The 16,284-nt window shown below is 45.5% G+C and overlaps 1 protein-coding gene across 1 annotated transcript in view; it reads left to right on the top strand.

The window, feature by feature from the left end:
• Window positions 1-16,284, top strand: part of LOC138471917 (ectonucleoside triphosphate diphosphohydrolase 8-like) — a 487,786-nt gene that overhangs the window by 435,680 nt on the left and 35,822 nt on the right. Inside the window, exon 9 of the mRNA XM_069609787.1 lies at window positions 11,739-11,849. Coding sequence (XP_069465888.1) covers window positions 11,739-11,849 — 111 coding nt within the window. The remainder of the gene's footprint in view (window positions 1-11,738; window positions 11,850-16,284) is intronic.

The raw sequence follows: 16,284 nt of genomic DNA, 5'->3' as shown, positions 1-16,284 counted from the left end.
GGTGAATTGCTGGCAGATTATGCAGTTCACCATAAAGAATGCAACATGCTCTGCTAAATTTGGTATAAACCAGTCTTCTGCTAGCGTTGCTGCTAGATTCTCTTTTAACATGTGAAACAGGAAATGCAATTGTTCCAATGCATTCTTTAGTAGGGCTACAGGCATTACTGGTTTACCAGTGCTGTCCTGCCACCACAAACCATCAGAGGGGTTTAAGGACCACCCTCGACGTTTCCACAGGTTCTTTTCATCCTGAGGTGCCTCACCTTGAAGCTCCATCAGTTATGTCTGCCCCATATTGCTATAGGCTTTGTTAACAGTGGCTTGTGCTATCATCATCCGTTCATGGGTGCACGCCACTTCTACTTCCATGATCGTCTCACTCTTGGATGCCATACGCTTGGCTTCCATGTCTGCTGCATGGTTTCCGCGTGACACAAAATCTGTCCCTTTGGTGTGGGCGTCACATTTCACGACCGCTATGCCCACTGGGAGCTGTAGTGCCTTAATCAGCCTGTTCAATAAAGCTGCGTGCTGCACTGGCGTGCCGTCCGCGTGGTGGTATCCCCTCCTTTTCCAGCATGCTAGGCTTGTGTGCACTGTAGACATAGACTTCCTGGTCAGCGTGATTCTCAATGGCGAGTATCAACGCCAATAATTCTGCAGCCTTTGCTGAATAATGAGATGTATTCGTGCACTGACGAGTACTTGAAATTCTCCATTTGCTATGTGTTTCATTACGTCAACACCTGTATATCTTTGTCCGTCTTCTTGGTCGATTCTCGAAGAACCGTCAATAAAAACGATCTCACCTCCCGCCAGGGCATTTTCTTTCACCCTGGGGATTTCATCATATGATTCTTCATAGTTTGCACAGTCATGTATCGGCTCTCCTTCAGTGACTGGCTCAGCTATGCACGTAGCTGGGTTTACTGTTTTACATCAAACTATTTTGATAGATGGATTAGATATGATCACTTCATAGGTGGAAGCTCTTTGAGATGTCAACGTACCCTTTGGTTTCTCTAAGATGGCAAACAATGAGTGCTCGACATATAACGTCATGGAACATCCCATTACAATGGTAGTCGCCTTCTCTATGGCGAACGCTGCAGCAGCTAAGATTTGTTCGCATGGGAAGTGGCCTCTCATGACTGGGTCCAGGCTCCCACTGTAGTACACCAGGGGCTTGTACCCCAAAAAGGTTCTTTGAGCAAGTACTGCCGTCATAACGCTGTCATCTGTGTGTGAGAATAGGTAGAATTCCTCTGCATAATTAGGAATCCCGAGAACTGGGGCCGTGCAAATTGCTCTCTTGAGTTCTGTAAACCCCTTTTCCATTGCCTCGGTCCATTCAATTTTTATCTTTGTCACCTGGACCTTCTTTAACGCCTGGAGTAAGGGCTTGGTATACGAGCTGTAGTCGAAGACCCACGCTCTAACATAATTGCACAGGCCTAAAAAGCTCTGCATTTGCTTTATCGTGAGTGGTTTTGCTGTGTTCATGATAGCTTAAGCCCTTTCTGGGGTCACCTTTTTTCCTTCATGCGAGAGGATTTGGCCTATGTACAGCACTTCCTGTTGACAATACTGTAGCTTTTCCTTGTCAACCTTATATCCTTTCTCAGCCAGTATGGTCAGTAGCTTAACCGAATCGCACCTGCATTGCTCTTCAGTGGTGATGCAGATTAGGATGTCATCCACATACTGCAAGACAACACTATCTAATGCAATATTGCTTAGGTCCATCTGTAGGACTCTGTTAAATATTGACGGGGACTCACAGTACACCTGTGGCAACCTCGTGCTTTCCAGATGCCTTTGTCTGATTGTAGATGGATTAGGGACTAGAGGGAACTCGGCTTCAACAATATTGTTTAATGCTCTTAAATCTTAGATTAAATGCCAAGATCCTCCCTTTGATTTCTTGACAGGATAGATCACCGTGTTACAGGGTGACTCTGACGTCACCAGGATGCCCTGATCCATCATGGTGGAAATTGTCTTTGCGATCCCTTCATCCGCCTCTCTGGACATGGGATATTGTCGCGCTCTTGTTAAAGTTGCTCCTGGTTTCAGTTTAATTTTCACTTCTCCCACCCCCTTCAGGAGGCCTATGTTATATGGTCCTGTAGTCCATACTGAGACAGGTACTTGGGCCATGTCGTCATCAAAATATTCCGGACGCTTCAGTGCCAACATCATTGTCTGAGGCACTTCTCTTTTGATCATTTTTATCCAAAATAGGAGACTCACTTCCACTCTTGTCTCTTCTGAGTCTGGTTGTTCTTCAAACAGATCATCATCGGTGACGTCAGTCACTCGATACCCTTCTTCAATGGCGATGATCGTGCACCATTGTCTGCCTTCATCATCATAGCCTTCGACCAGTGCTACTTTCCCTCGCACTGCTGCAGCATGTATAATCAAGGGAAATACTTGTCCCTGCTCTTCATGCATAGGTATTCTTAGTCTAAATAGAAACTCATCAGGGGTTCTCATAGTTCTATCTGTGAGGCCTGGCAATCCTGCCATAAGCACACGCATGCCATATGCGAAAACTTCTGACTCTAATGGTATAGCTCTCATGCTATGTGTTCTGAGTATGTCCTGATCATGTCGCACACGTTTGAATAATGCATTCCTGGAGTGGAGCATACTATGCCCTCCTCCATGAATGAGACCGTCATATTCAATTTTGTCATTAAGTCTTGAAGCAAAATGTTTACTGGGGTCTGACGTGAATATAATAAAGGTACATTCATTTCACACTCTCCTACAGAGACTGGGAGTGTGTCTGTAAAGGGAACTCGACTGTGAGCTCCTGTAAAACTCTGAGTATCTATGGCCTCGCCGGACAAGGAAAACTTGCCTTCTCATATGCACGAGCATGTTGCACCCGTGTCAACTAAGAAGGAATAATCCTTACCCCCTATAACGACATTCACCCTCGGTTCCCTGTTAGGGTCTGTTGTCACGGTAGGATAGAGCACATCAGGTTTCACAGTGAGCTGTCCTAGTTCATATATAAGTTCGGTCCACTGTACACTTGTGGATTCTCTCCATTTCCAGGATTTCCTCCCCTTCCGGAGTTTGTGTCCTGAGAAGTTTGCAGTGGTGCCTGTTGGAATTGCCCTTGCGGCAGGTTCCCCACATTAGGGGGTTGAACCCCTTGTTGCGCACCTTGCAGCATGGTGCTTGCTGCTGCACTGTGTAATTCTGTGCACCGCCCTGTTGGGAGATTGCAGGCGGATTCACTGTGCTTGCTCCCATTCCTTGGCCATTTTGCCACGCGCCTTGGCTTCTGCACGAGCGCGCCAGATGCCCTGTCAATCCACGCAGCCAACACACTGGTGGTGGTCGGGCTATTTGTCCATTTGACATACCTGGACTGCCTATATGCACATTTTGAAAGCCTCCTTGATTACTCTGGAAACCTCCTTGATTACTCTGCCATCCTCTTCCTCTAAATCCCCTACCCTTGGCTACAATCCTATGTTACCATGGTTGTTCTGCTGTGGGTTAGCCACCTGTTGTATGTTCTGTTCAGCTGGGCTGGTCAGCATGGCTCCTTCAAGAGCATACTTTGATAATTTCTTTTGCACCAGCTTTGCTTCCTCACCTTTTCGAGTTGCCTTCTTTTTCCGATTCTTTTATTGTAACAATCTACAGTAAGGTGCAATAGTCAAATGTATTTCAGACCAAGGTTTAGCCTCAGCTCCTACCAATTTCTTAAGCTGTTTTTGTACTGGCTCTGGTAACCCCTGGCACAATATGTGATAAAATACAGGTATAGATTTTGTCCAAGATTCATGCGTTTCGAGCACACACGCGTCTTGGAAATTCTGGATATAAATCAAAGGATCTTCTGACTCCTTCATTTTTCAAGTCATTATCGCTCCCATATCGGAAGTGTCTGGGTAAAGCACTCGTAGTGCTTTCCATGCTCCTGCTCTGCAATCATTGAATGGCGCTCCGTCGTGTGTAGTGCTAATAATGGTTACACCAGGGTATCCTGCCCGTTTCCACACATCGTCTGCTCTCTCATCGAGAATGGCGATCAGGAGACCTTTAATGTCCCCTATAGCTAACGTCACACCCCCTGTCATTTCTTCTAACTCGTGTATCCACTTCCCGGCTCCCTATGTCAAAATTGGAAGCTTGTTTTTCAGGTTTTCCCGATCCATGTGTGGCCATGGGATATATTATGATCTTGCTCCCCCCTTTTCTAACAACGGAAACTGGAATGCGCAGCCTTCTTTTTCTTTCCCCATAGCTCTTCTGTCTATCGCTGGGGTAACATTCCTGCTTCGCCGTCTGTCTGGCAATGTCCTCAACCTGTCTTCATAGGCGGGTGCTGACACCCCCCTCTGACCATGGGGTGTTCCTTCATGCCGGTCAGGCTGTGTGGCAGACTCTGAGGCCCTCGGTGCAGACCCGCTAGCATCTGACCATCGGACCCCTTTGTCCCTTGGGAGCTGCTTTTCGAGCCGTCTCCCTTCTTCATTTGCCTCGCACTCCGTCTCCTCTCTGGAGTCGGACATTGATTGTTCCCAATTCATGCAACTCCTTCCATTATCGTCATTCTTACTGATTTCTAGGCTATCCAGGGACTGCCTATTGCTCCCACTACTTCGGGTGACGTCCTCAGTTCATACAGCTGAGTGCTTTCCAAGCGCCCGTCTTCCCCTTGGGATACTGTTTCTAGCCCCATTTCATCATATATTTTATCTATCGTTTCCCCACCGCTTCTGGTGTCGAAGTCATCTTCAATATTTGCCCCACTCATGCCTGGTACTGAATTGTGCGCAGGGAAGAATTCTTCAATGTCTTCCCATTCTACAAAAGGATCAGGTTTTTTAACTTCCCGCTCCAGATATTCGAGATCACGTGCCCTCTGTCTACAGTTACGTTCAATATCATCATCGAATTCTTTGCGCTTCCTCGCCTCTTCTCTGACCTTATCTTCTTCCCTTCTCCTTTCATTTCTACGTTCATTTGCCCTTCTAGCTTCCTCATCTTCTCCTCTCTTTATTCTTTTTTCATGTACTCTTGGCTCTTCTTCCAACCTTTGCTGATTCTGTCTGTACTGGTCATAGGCTGCTTTCTGTTTGCGATCAAGCTGCTTTTCTTGCTCACGATATAGCTGTTCTTTCCTCAGCCTATCTTTCCTTCTTATCCTTTCGTCCCTTACTTTCTTTTCCTTCTCCCTTTTCCCTTATCTGTGCCTCATCAGACCTCTCTCTCGATCTCACATCATCACGTCCTTTTCCATCAAGTTTCAACAATATCTGTCCTCCCAGCCATTCGTCTTTTGCGAATGCTATCTCATCAGTTCTGTCTTCACTTCCTTTCCATTTCTTTCCCTCTCTCTCTTTATCGAGAGGTGCACTAACCTGTGCCTAATCCTTCCTCTCATCATTGCGTCTCTCCCTGTCCCTCGGGACTGCGGAGGCAAGATTCTTATCCTGATCTTTCTTTTCGTCAGTACTGTACATAGGTGACTCATATGCAGGGTTGCTATACCCCGTGGCTGCCTTAAGCTCTCTTAATGGGTAGAGTCCCTCAGGCTTACTTCCCTCGGCTTCTGTTTCAGGCGGGGCAGGTGGCATGGTAGGCGTTTTACCCCCCTCCATGCATACATTTAATATCCAGTCAGCAGGTGGCTCTTCATCCTTCGACTGTTCGAACATTTTCCAAAGTTCTAGAACAGCAAGGCGTTTCTCTAGTTGTTTGCCTGTATATGAGGCGTGCAAGTAAGTCGTCATGTGTTGTAAGACGGCTTTTGATAAGGACTCATTCTGTGGCCACGGCATAAACATCTTGTGGGCGGTATCCTTAACCCACTCGGTACTGTATTTCTTAAGCTTGGGTGCATGTTTAGGCAGTTGTTTACATAAGTGTGCTAGTGGAATAATATCTTCCATGCTTAAACCTGTTTCTAAAAATACTTCCATGTAACTTCACCACTCCTTATAATATGAGCGAGCACCAATACCGCAAGCTCCAATCCAATCTTTTCCCACCAAAATTTTATGTCACCAATTTATTCAAGAACATCAATTCATGTGCGATTCCCTCTCAACTATAGAATCGCGTAAAATCCCTTGATCAATTTCAAACAACAAGGAGACAAATTTCCTTACGTGTGACACATCAATATAAAATGTATGACAAACATTAAACAGACTAGACAGACACCAGCTGGACACAGATATGTCTGCCTTCTAATCAATACCCCGACATGGAGTTTAAATGAACTCCTTTTACGATGTCTTTAATCATCGTAGTAGCCTAGTCTTTCCCTATTATGTGGGACTATGAGTTCACGTTTATTCTGACCGCTATATTAAAGCGCAGGAACAAGGTGTATCCGCTCTCTTCTCGGGTGTCTGCCCCGGTATCCTCTCTCTTTATTCAGTTATTCTTGAGTCATTATCCCCTTATATATATATAGAGTCCTCTCTACTTCTGACTATTTTGTTTTTCTCCACCTCCCTCCGTTACCTTTTCCCTTACTTGTTCTATTGCCTACAACATTTGGCAAAGCATCAATTTTTTGTTTCACTCACTGCTCACATCGTTCCTCTCTGGACCCTTGGGATCACCACCTCCGTTACCGCCTTTTTTTAGTCTTTCGTCTGATGCACTGCCCGTAGAAATGGAAGGGTTTATGTTTGTAAAACGGGTGCCTTCAAACCCACTGCAGTTTTCTTGGACAAGTTTAAGCTATCATTGTCCACGGGAAGCTTCACAGTCTACTCGGCCAAAATGACGAAGGACTTGTGATATTGCCGAAGACCTAGAGTTACTTTGTGTCGACGGTCAATAGGTCTCTTATCAATAATCAATGTTCAATAGTTGATGGTAAAAACCATCCTCTCCGCTACCAAGTGTACAGGAGGGCAGAGCGACCTATGACGGGCCCATGGGATCAGAGCTCACCCTCAAGTACTTTAAGACGAGATAGCTGTACCTTGAGGAGGATGGGGTGCAGGACTCTCTTACTCCAACACCAATCAATAAGGACAATTCAATGGTTTGGAAAAAGGGAAGTCTGTTTAATGACAAGTACAAAAAACGGGGAAACAAATGGAAATCAACAAGGATGCAATCGCCTGTCTCGCTTCAACTTCCAAATTCTTCATTCAGACAGCAACAGTTATAGCAGATATTCGTCATCGTTGATGTGTTAGACTCATAAGTTTGTCATGCAATTCTATTGACCGGAAAAGGTAATTAAAATATAGGTGCTATAGCTGTATATGGTAACAGAGTGGGATGATTGGATAACTCTTATCGGGTGGGCATCTACGCCCATCCCTCTACATCACTCGTGATAGACGTCACTACAAGTACGACGTCTCATTGGTTTTACTAGCTATAGGACCATAGATTATTTGGTCCATTGTGATTGGGTAGGTTACACCCCTAGACATAAATCTCCACTTTAATTAGCAGCATGCAGAATGGACACCCAGATGTGGTGTGCCCCAAGATTCACCCTGCCTCCCTTCCATCAATCAGTACCTTAGGGCTATGTGTCAATTAGTTGGCTGAGGATGGCCTCGAAACTGTAGCTTCTTATCAGGAAAAGTTTTGGCATCCTCGGGTTCTGGGTGACATCAGACGTTGGTACCTCTTCACGCTTGGCTGGTCATGTCTTAGTTCACTGTGAATCTGCTTCATTTTCTCTCTCTGTGTATTTGATTCTTCCTTTAGCCTTGCCACCTGCCTGGGCCTCTTTATCTCAACCTTCACTGGCTGGCTACTATGCTCTTAAGTTTCATTTCTTCGAAGTTGCCGCTCTCCTCCCGTCCTGGACTTGACCTCGAATTCCCAGGCATGAGCTGCTTCTTACTGAGTTTCGATTCTGCTCTTTCGTCTGTCTTTGAGCTAGTATATGAATCCTGGCCTGTTTGTCCTCCACCATCCAGGGCTTAATTCTGCTTTTATAAAATGGAGTCGCACTTGTATAATGTGCTTCTTGAGGTAGATATATGGTTGGCGCTTGCCGCTCTATCCTTCTACTAAGCATTGCAAGCAGTACCGTTTCCTTAGCTTCTTGCGTTCCAAGCCTATTTACAGGCTGTAAGCCAGTTGCATATTTTCATCCTTCTTTCATGGTTACATTCTCTGTGTTGCAACATTGTTTCTTCTTTTAAATCCATTACACCATTATTTCTTATTTTTCTTCTTTACGTCTTGTTCCTTGCTTGTCGATTCGTTCATTAGTGCGCCTATCAAGGCCCTTGTGTCGTCACCATTCGCCTTCCATTAAGGCCCTTTGGGTCTCTTCGGGGACAGTTTGTAAGTAGTCTTCATTTCGTGTCAACTGCAGTTGTCTCAACGGGTTCCGTGCTGCACATGGTTGTCTGGCTATTGGCAACCTGGGGGATCCCACAAGTGAAGAAGGAGGTTGGTATGGAGAAGGTGCCCAGAATAACCTGGGACGAATGATCAGTTAGGAAAGAGGTCAGCCAGTCCAGTACCCGTTCCAACATACCCAGGGTATCATGGAGTCGTTTTATGACAATCAAATGGTTGACTGTGTCAAAATCAGAGGAGAGATAAAGTAGAATGAGGACAGCTGGAGAGTTGGAATTAAGAGATGCGAGCAGTTCTTCACAGATGTTCAGAAGAGCAGTTTCTGTCCCTCTGGATGCTCGTAATACAGATAGATGGTCATGAATACCGCCAACAAGTTCAGTGTGAGAAGTAAATTGGGGGAAGGCCAGCTTCTCCATGAGTTTCCCAAGGAAGGGGATGATAGAAATAGGGTGGTAGTTAGCTGGACAAGTAGGATCTGTTGAAGGTTTTTTCAGGAGGGGGGGCACACAAGGGAGTGCTTGAGGGTGGAGGGGAAGGATCCTGTAGCAAAGGAGTGGTTGTAGAAATCTGCAAGAGCGAGGACAAGTGAGCCAATGTTGTCCTTGATGATTCTGGAGGAGCAAGGGGAAACCTGTTTAAAGGAAACTTTCATAGAGTGGACAACTCTAGTAACCTCATCGGGTGTGACATGGGAGAAGGAGGAGAGAGAGGAAGAAGGAGGAGGGTGATAGGCCATAGGAGGTAGGGTGTGGGAGAGGGTTTGGGGGAGTAGGTAGCAAGGGTGATCAGGATGTCCATTGTTTTAGTGATGAAGGTTGTGGCCAGGGGGGTGGGTAGCAAGGGTGCTCAGGATGTCCATAGTTTTAGTGAAGTGTGTGACAAGTGTGTTGCAGAGGGCCTGGGAAGGCAGAGGGGAGGAGGAGACTTGGAAGGGTTGGCTAGTTCCCTGCAGAATTTAAAGAGTTCAGACGTGTTGTTGGAATCACCTGATGCCCGAGCCTGGATGTGGGCCCTTTTATTGGCATGAATAGAGAGTCCGTATTGCCTTTGGAGCAAGGGGCAGGGCAATTTGTCATAGGGTGTTTGCCATTTCCGATCTGCAGCTCTGCACTTGCGTTTCAGGGCTGCAAATTCAGAGTCATACCAGGTATTACTGTACTACTAGCCTGGTTTCAGGCCAATCCTCATGACTGGGCAAAGAGTGTCCAGAGTGTTGGTAATGGCCAGATGGAGGTTGCTGAGAGCAGAGTCAGACGTAGAGTCAGGGGTGGGGGGAGAAGGGTGGATGCAAAGGCAGCAGCTGACACTCGTTTCATCAGGCAGATGTTCATGAACAAGGTTGGCAGGGCAGGAGGAGGTGCAGTCAGAGGGCCGAGGCGACCTAGGTAGAAAGAGAGGAGAGTGTGGTCGACCAAGAGAGTGTTGTGACCAGAGGGGTGGAGAGAGAGGTCAGAATGTATGAGTGCATCCAGAGTGTGTCCAGTTGAGTGGGTTGGACCAGAAGGGAGAATGGAGAGGGATAGAGCAGTGCAGAGGTCAAAGAAGAGATTGGATGCTGTGACGGGGAGTCCAACTGGATTTTGAAATAACACAAGAGGAGGAGATTGGAGGTGGTTGAGAGCAGAGAGGAACATAAATCAGCCCATTCAGAGAGGAACAGGGTGTTAGTGTCGGAGGGCCTGTAGATAGTGGTGATGGTCAGGGAGGCGGAGGGAGAGATGACCAACTTGCAGACCAGGCTCTCAAAGGAGGAGTAGAGCTGGGTGGGTATGATGGAGGAAGGAAGCCACTCTGGGAAGATTAAGACAACCCCACCACCAACATAGTGTGGTTGTGGCTTGGAAATGATCTTGAAGCCATCAGGAAGAAGGGAGCCAAAAGCAGTGACTGAACTGGCATTGAACCATGTCTCGGTTAGGGTCGAGAATGTCGAGGTCAGCATCTTCAAGAAGGAGGCAGATGTCGGTGGAGTGTTTGTTGGCTGAGCGGGCGTTAAGAGTAGCCAGGTGAAGGAGGTCTCCAACTTTTAAGGTTTTCAACGTGGAGTACAAGGGCATGTACACTAGTCAGAGGGAGAGGGTCAGAGAGAGTGGAAGGGGGGTGGCAGATGAAGGAAGGAAGTTAATGAGGCACGGCAGGCGCCTGTCAAAGAGTTGTACTCTTACATACCTTATAGACTGCCACCAGCCGTAGAGACACGTTGCCCAAGCTGGTGAAGGAAAGCGGAAGCTGCGAGTGGGGTCAGAAAAGCCAAAAGAGCTGTCCTTAAGCCGGTGAGCCCACAGTGAAAGGTGAGGGCCCCGGGAGGGAGCTGGAAAGGGCATTCCTGGTCCCTAACTGGAATGGGAGGCAAATTCTCTACGGCTTACATCACAAAATGAGTTTGCTAGACCCTGTATTTGGGGAGATACAAATGCACCAGTGATAAAAGGAACTTTGGGAAAAGCATATGCCCTCAGATATTGAAAGTGAATGAAAACAGGAGAGGACCTGGCAGGAGAGTATACCAGGTGTTTTGCAAGTCTGGGACCCACACTCAAATTGTATCAAGGAACTTTATGAGAGAACCTGGTAGGAGAGTATACCCGGTGTTTTGCGAGTCCGAGAATTCCAAGGAAGATTCATGACCATAGGATTTTGAATTGCATTTGTGGTATTTTGAAAAGAGAATCCCGAGGAAGATTCATGCCCTTAGGATTTTGTATTACATTGAATGTGGAAAAGACCTGGGGAAGAGAATAATTTCCCCTGGAGTGAATTGCATCACCAAGCGGAGGGGGCTATCATCTTGGGCTACAAAGTACTTGATTATTCTGTTGAACATTTGTTTTATGTGAAGAGAAACCTGGGGAAGGGAGTCATTCCCTGGAACTGTGAACATTATACATTTGGAATGTTTGCTTGATTCATACGTTTTTGTGGAACTTGAATTTGAACTTGAATATTTGTGCACTTTTCAAGCCAAAGACAATACAGGATAGGATTTGTTTGGCCTTGAGAGACAAGGAGAAATTGCCTTGAGTGAGGGAGCTTTTTAACTCTCTTCAATCTTTTGGGTTCAGACAAATTCATCACTATCTTTGCCCACAAATCTTCTGTCAGTTCAAAACATTGCCAGAGTCCCATGATTAGGCAACCGTTGTCTAGTAACCAGTGCTGGGGATCTAACTCTCCCCTCAAGGATTTCAGGGCTTTCCTTTGCATCTTACATATTGTAGTCAAAGTGAAATGATTTCATAAGACGCAGACTGACTTTTAGCCGCTCTCTTTCTCTTAAATGTTTCATTGTATTTTTGCCACTTGTGTTTTGCTTTGTCCCTTTTAGAAGGGGTGCAATGTCTCAGAAAGTGGATATGTTACTCTACATCTAATTGTAACCATTACAACTAATACCCCTTTCTCTCCAGGCCTTCTCTGCATTTTTCTACACCCTTGACTTCCTGAACCTGACGAGCAAGCAGTCCCTGGGCGAGGTCAACGCTACCATCCACAGCTTCTGTTTAAAGGACTGGGCCACGGTGAGAACCTGTTATCTCAGACCACATTTAAAACTCTGGTGTACACATGGACACTCAGGGGCGCCTACGGCACAAAACTGTTGGAGGGCATAGATCATGTGGCCCGTTTTGAAAAAGTATTCTTAAATTTGCTTAATTTTACTATGAGACATTTTGCTAGCAGTTGCACCCTATAGTTAGGCTACATAGACGTTTCCCAAAAATGTATTTCTAATAACTTTTGACTCGCTAGAAGAGATTTGGTTGACATTTTCCAAAACTACATTTTTTGACATCCACCACAAAGTGGACATTTTGGATAAAAGGTGAAACAGAAATTAAGACAAAATATACTGTTTTTGGCATAGTCCAATTTATTGTCTCATAGAGAAATAGTGCATCTCTTTAACATCCCATATGGCAAACATGCTGGACAGATTTGGGCCAAATAAGAAACCCCTGGGCACAAAGCACCAGAGATGTGCCTTTTGCTGGTTTTGGGTAAATCTGTCCAGTAGTTTTTAAAATATTAGACAGAGAATGGGGTACCCCAAAAATCTTCCATATATCTGCCATGGTGCTATGTAGTAGAGGAGCTGTGAGGTTTTTCAGAAATGAAGAGCCATCATTTATTTATTTTTTTCTCTTTGCAAGTAATTTCCACGATACCGGCGGAAGCCGAAAATGACAAGTTCTCAAAATGCTATTGGGAGAAGAATAAAGGCTGTATTCACATCAGGCTAGAGGAGCTGGGAAAAAGAACAACATGTGAAGTGGTGGAGTCTGGGGTGAGGTGGGGAGTACGTTTGGGGTAGAACATTTTTGGCTTATCAGGGGAATTGGGGGAATCTTGAGAGATTACTGTGATAACTTTGCAAGATGTGCTCAGAAAAGAAAGTGTGTTACCGAAGAGTGGAAGGGTTTAATGGGAGATGATCAATGAGGGAAACACAATGAGCGTTGAGGGGGACCAAGAAAAGTAGATGGGGGCAAATGGTAAGTGCCAGTTAGGAGGGGAAGACTTTATAATTTGTGATGGTTATGAGGGGAATCCCGTGGAAATCTTGTGAGATTACCTCACTAACGTTTGCAAGATGGGATCGGAAAAGAAAATGCATCGCATGAGCCGAAGAGTGAAATGGGTTAATGGGAGAAGGTCACAAATTTGTGATGCCATCTTTGATGTCCTAGGTGTTAGTATTAGCAGTGCATGGTGGTGGCGTGAGCTATGGTTGCTTGGTTTACCGAACTGGCGAATTTCTGAGGTTTTTCGGTTTTACTTGTAACCAAATGTCCCTTTAAGGTTTTTTCAGTGAATTTCATGGTTTTTTACCAGTACATGCTAATTTCCTGCAACTTACTAATATCATACTTAATCCAATTTTCAAAGTTTCACCTTAAAACTCTGCCATTTCCCACCTTGTAGCATAATTTGTAACACTCCTATACACTTTATGCTACTTTTTCCACTCTTTTTGCGTCCGTCAATGTTCGCTAATGTCTTATTTTAATTCATTGTGGACCTTCCGGACAGTGCCACGTGACCTTGATGACGTATCCGCAAACGCGTCCGCACTTCGTGATCGGGTCCGTGCTTCAAGAACAGTTCGGAACTGCATTTTCTACTGCTGTAAAGAACTTTCAAGCTCAAAATGTACCCTTGCCCAACTCCTACACCTATTCCTACTCATTATCCATTAACAACCAAGTACAAAGCACATACTTGGACGAATATTAGCAAAACTGCATCAGCTATTGCCATCCCTCCTCCCCAAGAGCCACCACCACCACCAGCTGGAGAACCTACACAAAAGAAATGACCAAGAAGATGAGGTAGAGGAAGTGCCTACCTCTTGCACCCAGAGAGAGTCATGGGTGTGTCAGTTATTTGCCACTGTTGGGAATGTACCAAAGGCTAAAGCTACCAAAGTGAAATGCAATGAGTGCAACTTTGTACTCAGTCGCAGACTACCTGGACAGGACACCTACGGGACCACCTCCATACGCCGCCACACACAATCCAACCACCGCAACGCGCTAAGAAACGTTGCTGCTTTCTTAGCAAGTAGTAGAGTGTCTTCCTCCACCTCATCTTCCTCAACCAATACTGTAACCAAACAGTCTACTTCTGTGGGACACAAAATCCCACTAGCTACCTTGCAAGCAATAAAAGAGGTTGATCCATATCTTTCGAATATAACAGTCCTCTGTATATATTGCACCACACCCCTCTGCAAGGGAAGCAATTTCAAAATGCTTTTGAAGCTGTTATCTAGGAGCATGAGAAACACTGCCCCTTAGAAGTAACACACGCTCAACATCTTCCCCTGTCCACCTGCGCCTCCATATTAGTGCTCTGTGCCTCTTCACTAATTTCCCTCCTCACCTTACGTTCTAACCTCTCCTGCAAAAAAGAACAATACATCAAAAAACAACAAAAGAAAGGTCCCAATATTTCCATTAGAATTTTGTGTAGCATTTTGGGTAGGAAGGAAAATCATTTTCCAAAATGGCCACCATGGAAAGGTAAGGTGAGGCTCCGTACAGAGCCCCTCTTCCCTTTCCATGGCAACCTGCAGAAGGCGAAGAGAGAACCCTATGACCATATTACCACAAGCAAATTTTTTCCCCTTTCAAACCTATCCCACTTTCAAATGACTTTACCACATAGCCGGTCCCAGGTGGACATGGCCACTTTAACCCCATTTGTCGTCCCTCATGGTCGTGGCCGGTAGTCAGATTGTCCGGGTCATGACCTTATGCCATGACCCGGCCAATCTGGCCACAGCCCATGGTCGCAGGCTATACCCCAGTGACCAAAGGTATATCACAATTTCTTGTACCTACATTATGACATTGTACACCAACTCCTGTGGTGTTTGCGGATTCCTCATGGCGGTCATCAGCCATTGGAGCTGTGGATATCCAGAGTCACCTGCAAGGGGGACAGAAATAAGGCGTGTCAGTGGATACAGTGGATGAGTGTATCTTTCAAACACTGTGGCAATGGTCTGGGTAAGTACAGTGCCCATATGTTTGTTTGTCTATTCATTTGTTAAGCGCACCAGACTCGTAATAGCAAGATGAACAATTTTGCATGATTACAGGATATATACAATATGAACAATAGGACTGAAGCAAGGGTACATGCTCTAAGGATATACATCTTATATGGTTATATGGTTACATATACATAGGCTGCAGTATTTACATAAAGAAAGAATATAGCAAGATATACTGTTTCATAATTGCAGGATAGTGTCCTCAGGGGAGAAGGTGATGGGAAGTTAAGGATTGGTGGCAGTGATGTGTTTTATTACGTTTTTCCTGAAGAGTGGATATGGTTGGTCAGCTCTCAACTCCTGGGGCAGTGCATTCCAGCTTTTGGCTGCCTTAACAGTGAAGCCATTACCCCCGATGGTGGTAAGTTTGTATTTGGGGATATTTAGGCAATTGGTGTTCCCACTTCTAGTGGGTCTGAGAGAAGTTCTTCTCTGAAGTTTGTCTATAGGGTAACTAGGGGCCGCATTGTTCAAGGCTTTGTGTGTCAAAGAGAGTGTTTTTAGAAGTATTTTATTGGATGTGGAGAGCCATTTGTGTTGACGTCTCAAGGCAGAAATGTGGGTTTTCTTATTTATGCCAAGGGCTGCTCTTAAGGCATTATTCTGTAGCGTTTGGAGCTTATGAATGGTGGAATTGTTAGCCCCAATGTAGAGGGCATTGCAATAGTCGATTCTAGAGAGTATAAGAGCTCTAGCCAGGATCAGACAACTATTGTCAGAGAGGAAAGGTTTACCAGCTCTAAGAAGTTTGCATGTGTAAGCCGTAGCCGAGGTAAGGGATTTGACCTGCTTGTCAAAGGATAGTGTCGAGTCCAAGTAGAATCCCAAGGTTTTTACTTCCTTGGAGACTTTAATAGTATTACCGTCAATATTGAAAGATGAATATTCTTGACCTAGTTTTTTTAATGTTGGCCTGCGAGCCCAATATTATTAGTTCAGTCTTATCATTTTCAAGCATAGACCGTGTGTGGCCATCCATGCTTGGATGATAAGGTAAACTTTGTTCACTAGGCCCATGTCCATACCGTAATCCCCAGAAAGTGGTAGGAGAATCTGAGTATCATCTGCATAGTTAGTGTAGGTGATACCCAGCTGGTCCAGATCGTCGAACAGTGGCTTAGTGAAGATGTTGTAGAGGGTAGGCGAGACGCAGGATCCTTGGGGAACACCACATAGGATAGGTGTAGGATCGGCTGATGCTGAGGGGGAGAAGACTCTCATGGTCCTCTCACTCAAGAAGGACTCGATCCACTTGATAGCGTCCGTGGAGAAGTGAGCTGCAGAGTCAAGGTGCCGACATAGGACCTTGTGGTTGACCAGGTCGAATGCAGCGGAGAGGTAGAGTAGAAGCAGGAGTACTGTCCTACCTTTGTCTCTCAACTAATCTATCTGGG

The sequence above is a fragment of the Ambystoma mexicanum genome, chromosome 8 (assembly GCF_040938575.1).
Source record: "Ambystoma mexicanum isolate Mex_15411 chromosome 8, UKY_AmexF1_1, whole genome shotgun sequence".
Lineage (NCBI taxonomy): Eukaryota > Metazoa > Chordata > Amphibia > Caudata > Ambystomatidae > Ambystoma > Ambystoma mexicanum.
The sequence above is the reverse complement of the archived record's forward strand: the minus strand, read 5'-3'. Positions and strand labels throughout refer to the sequence as shown.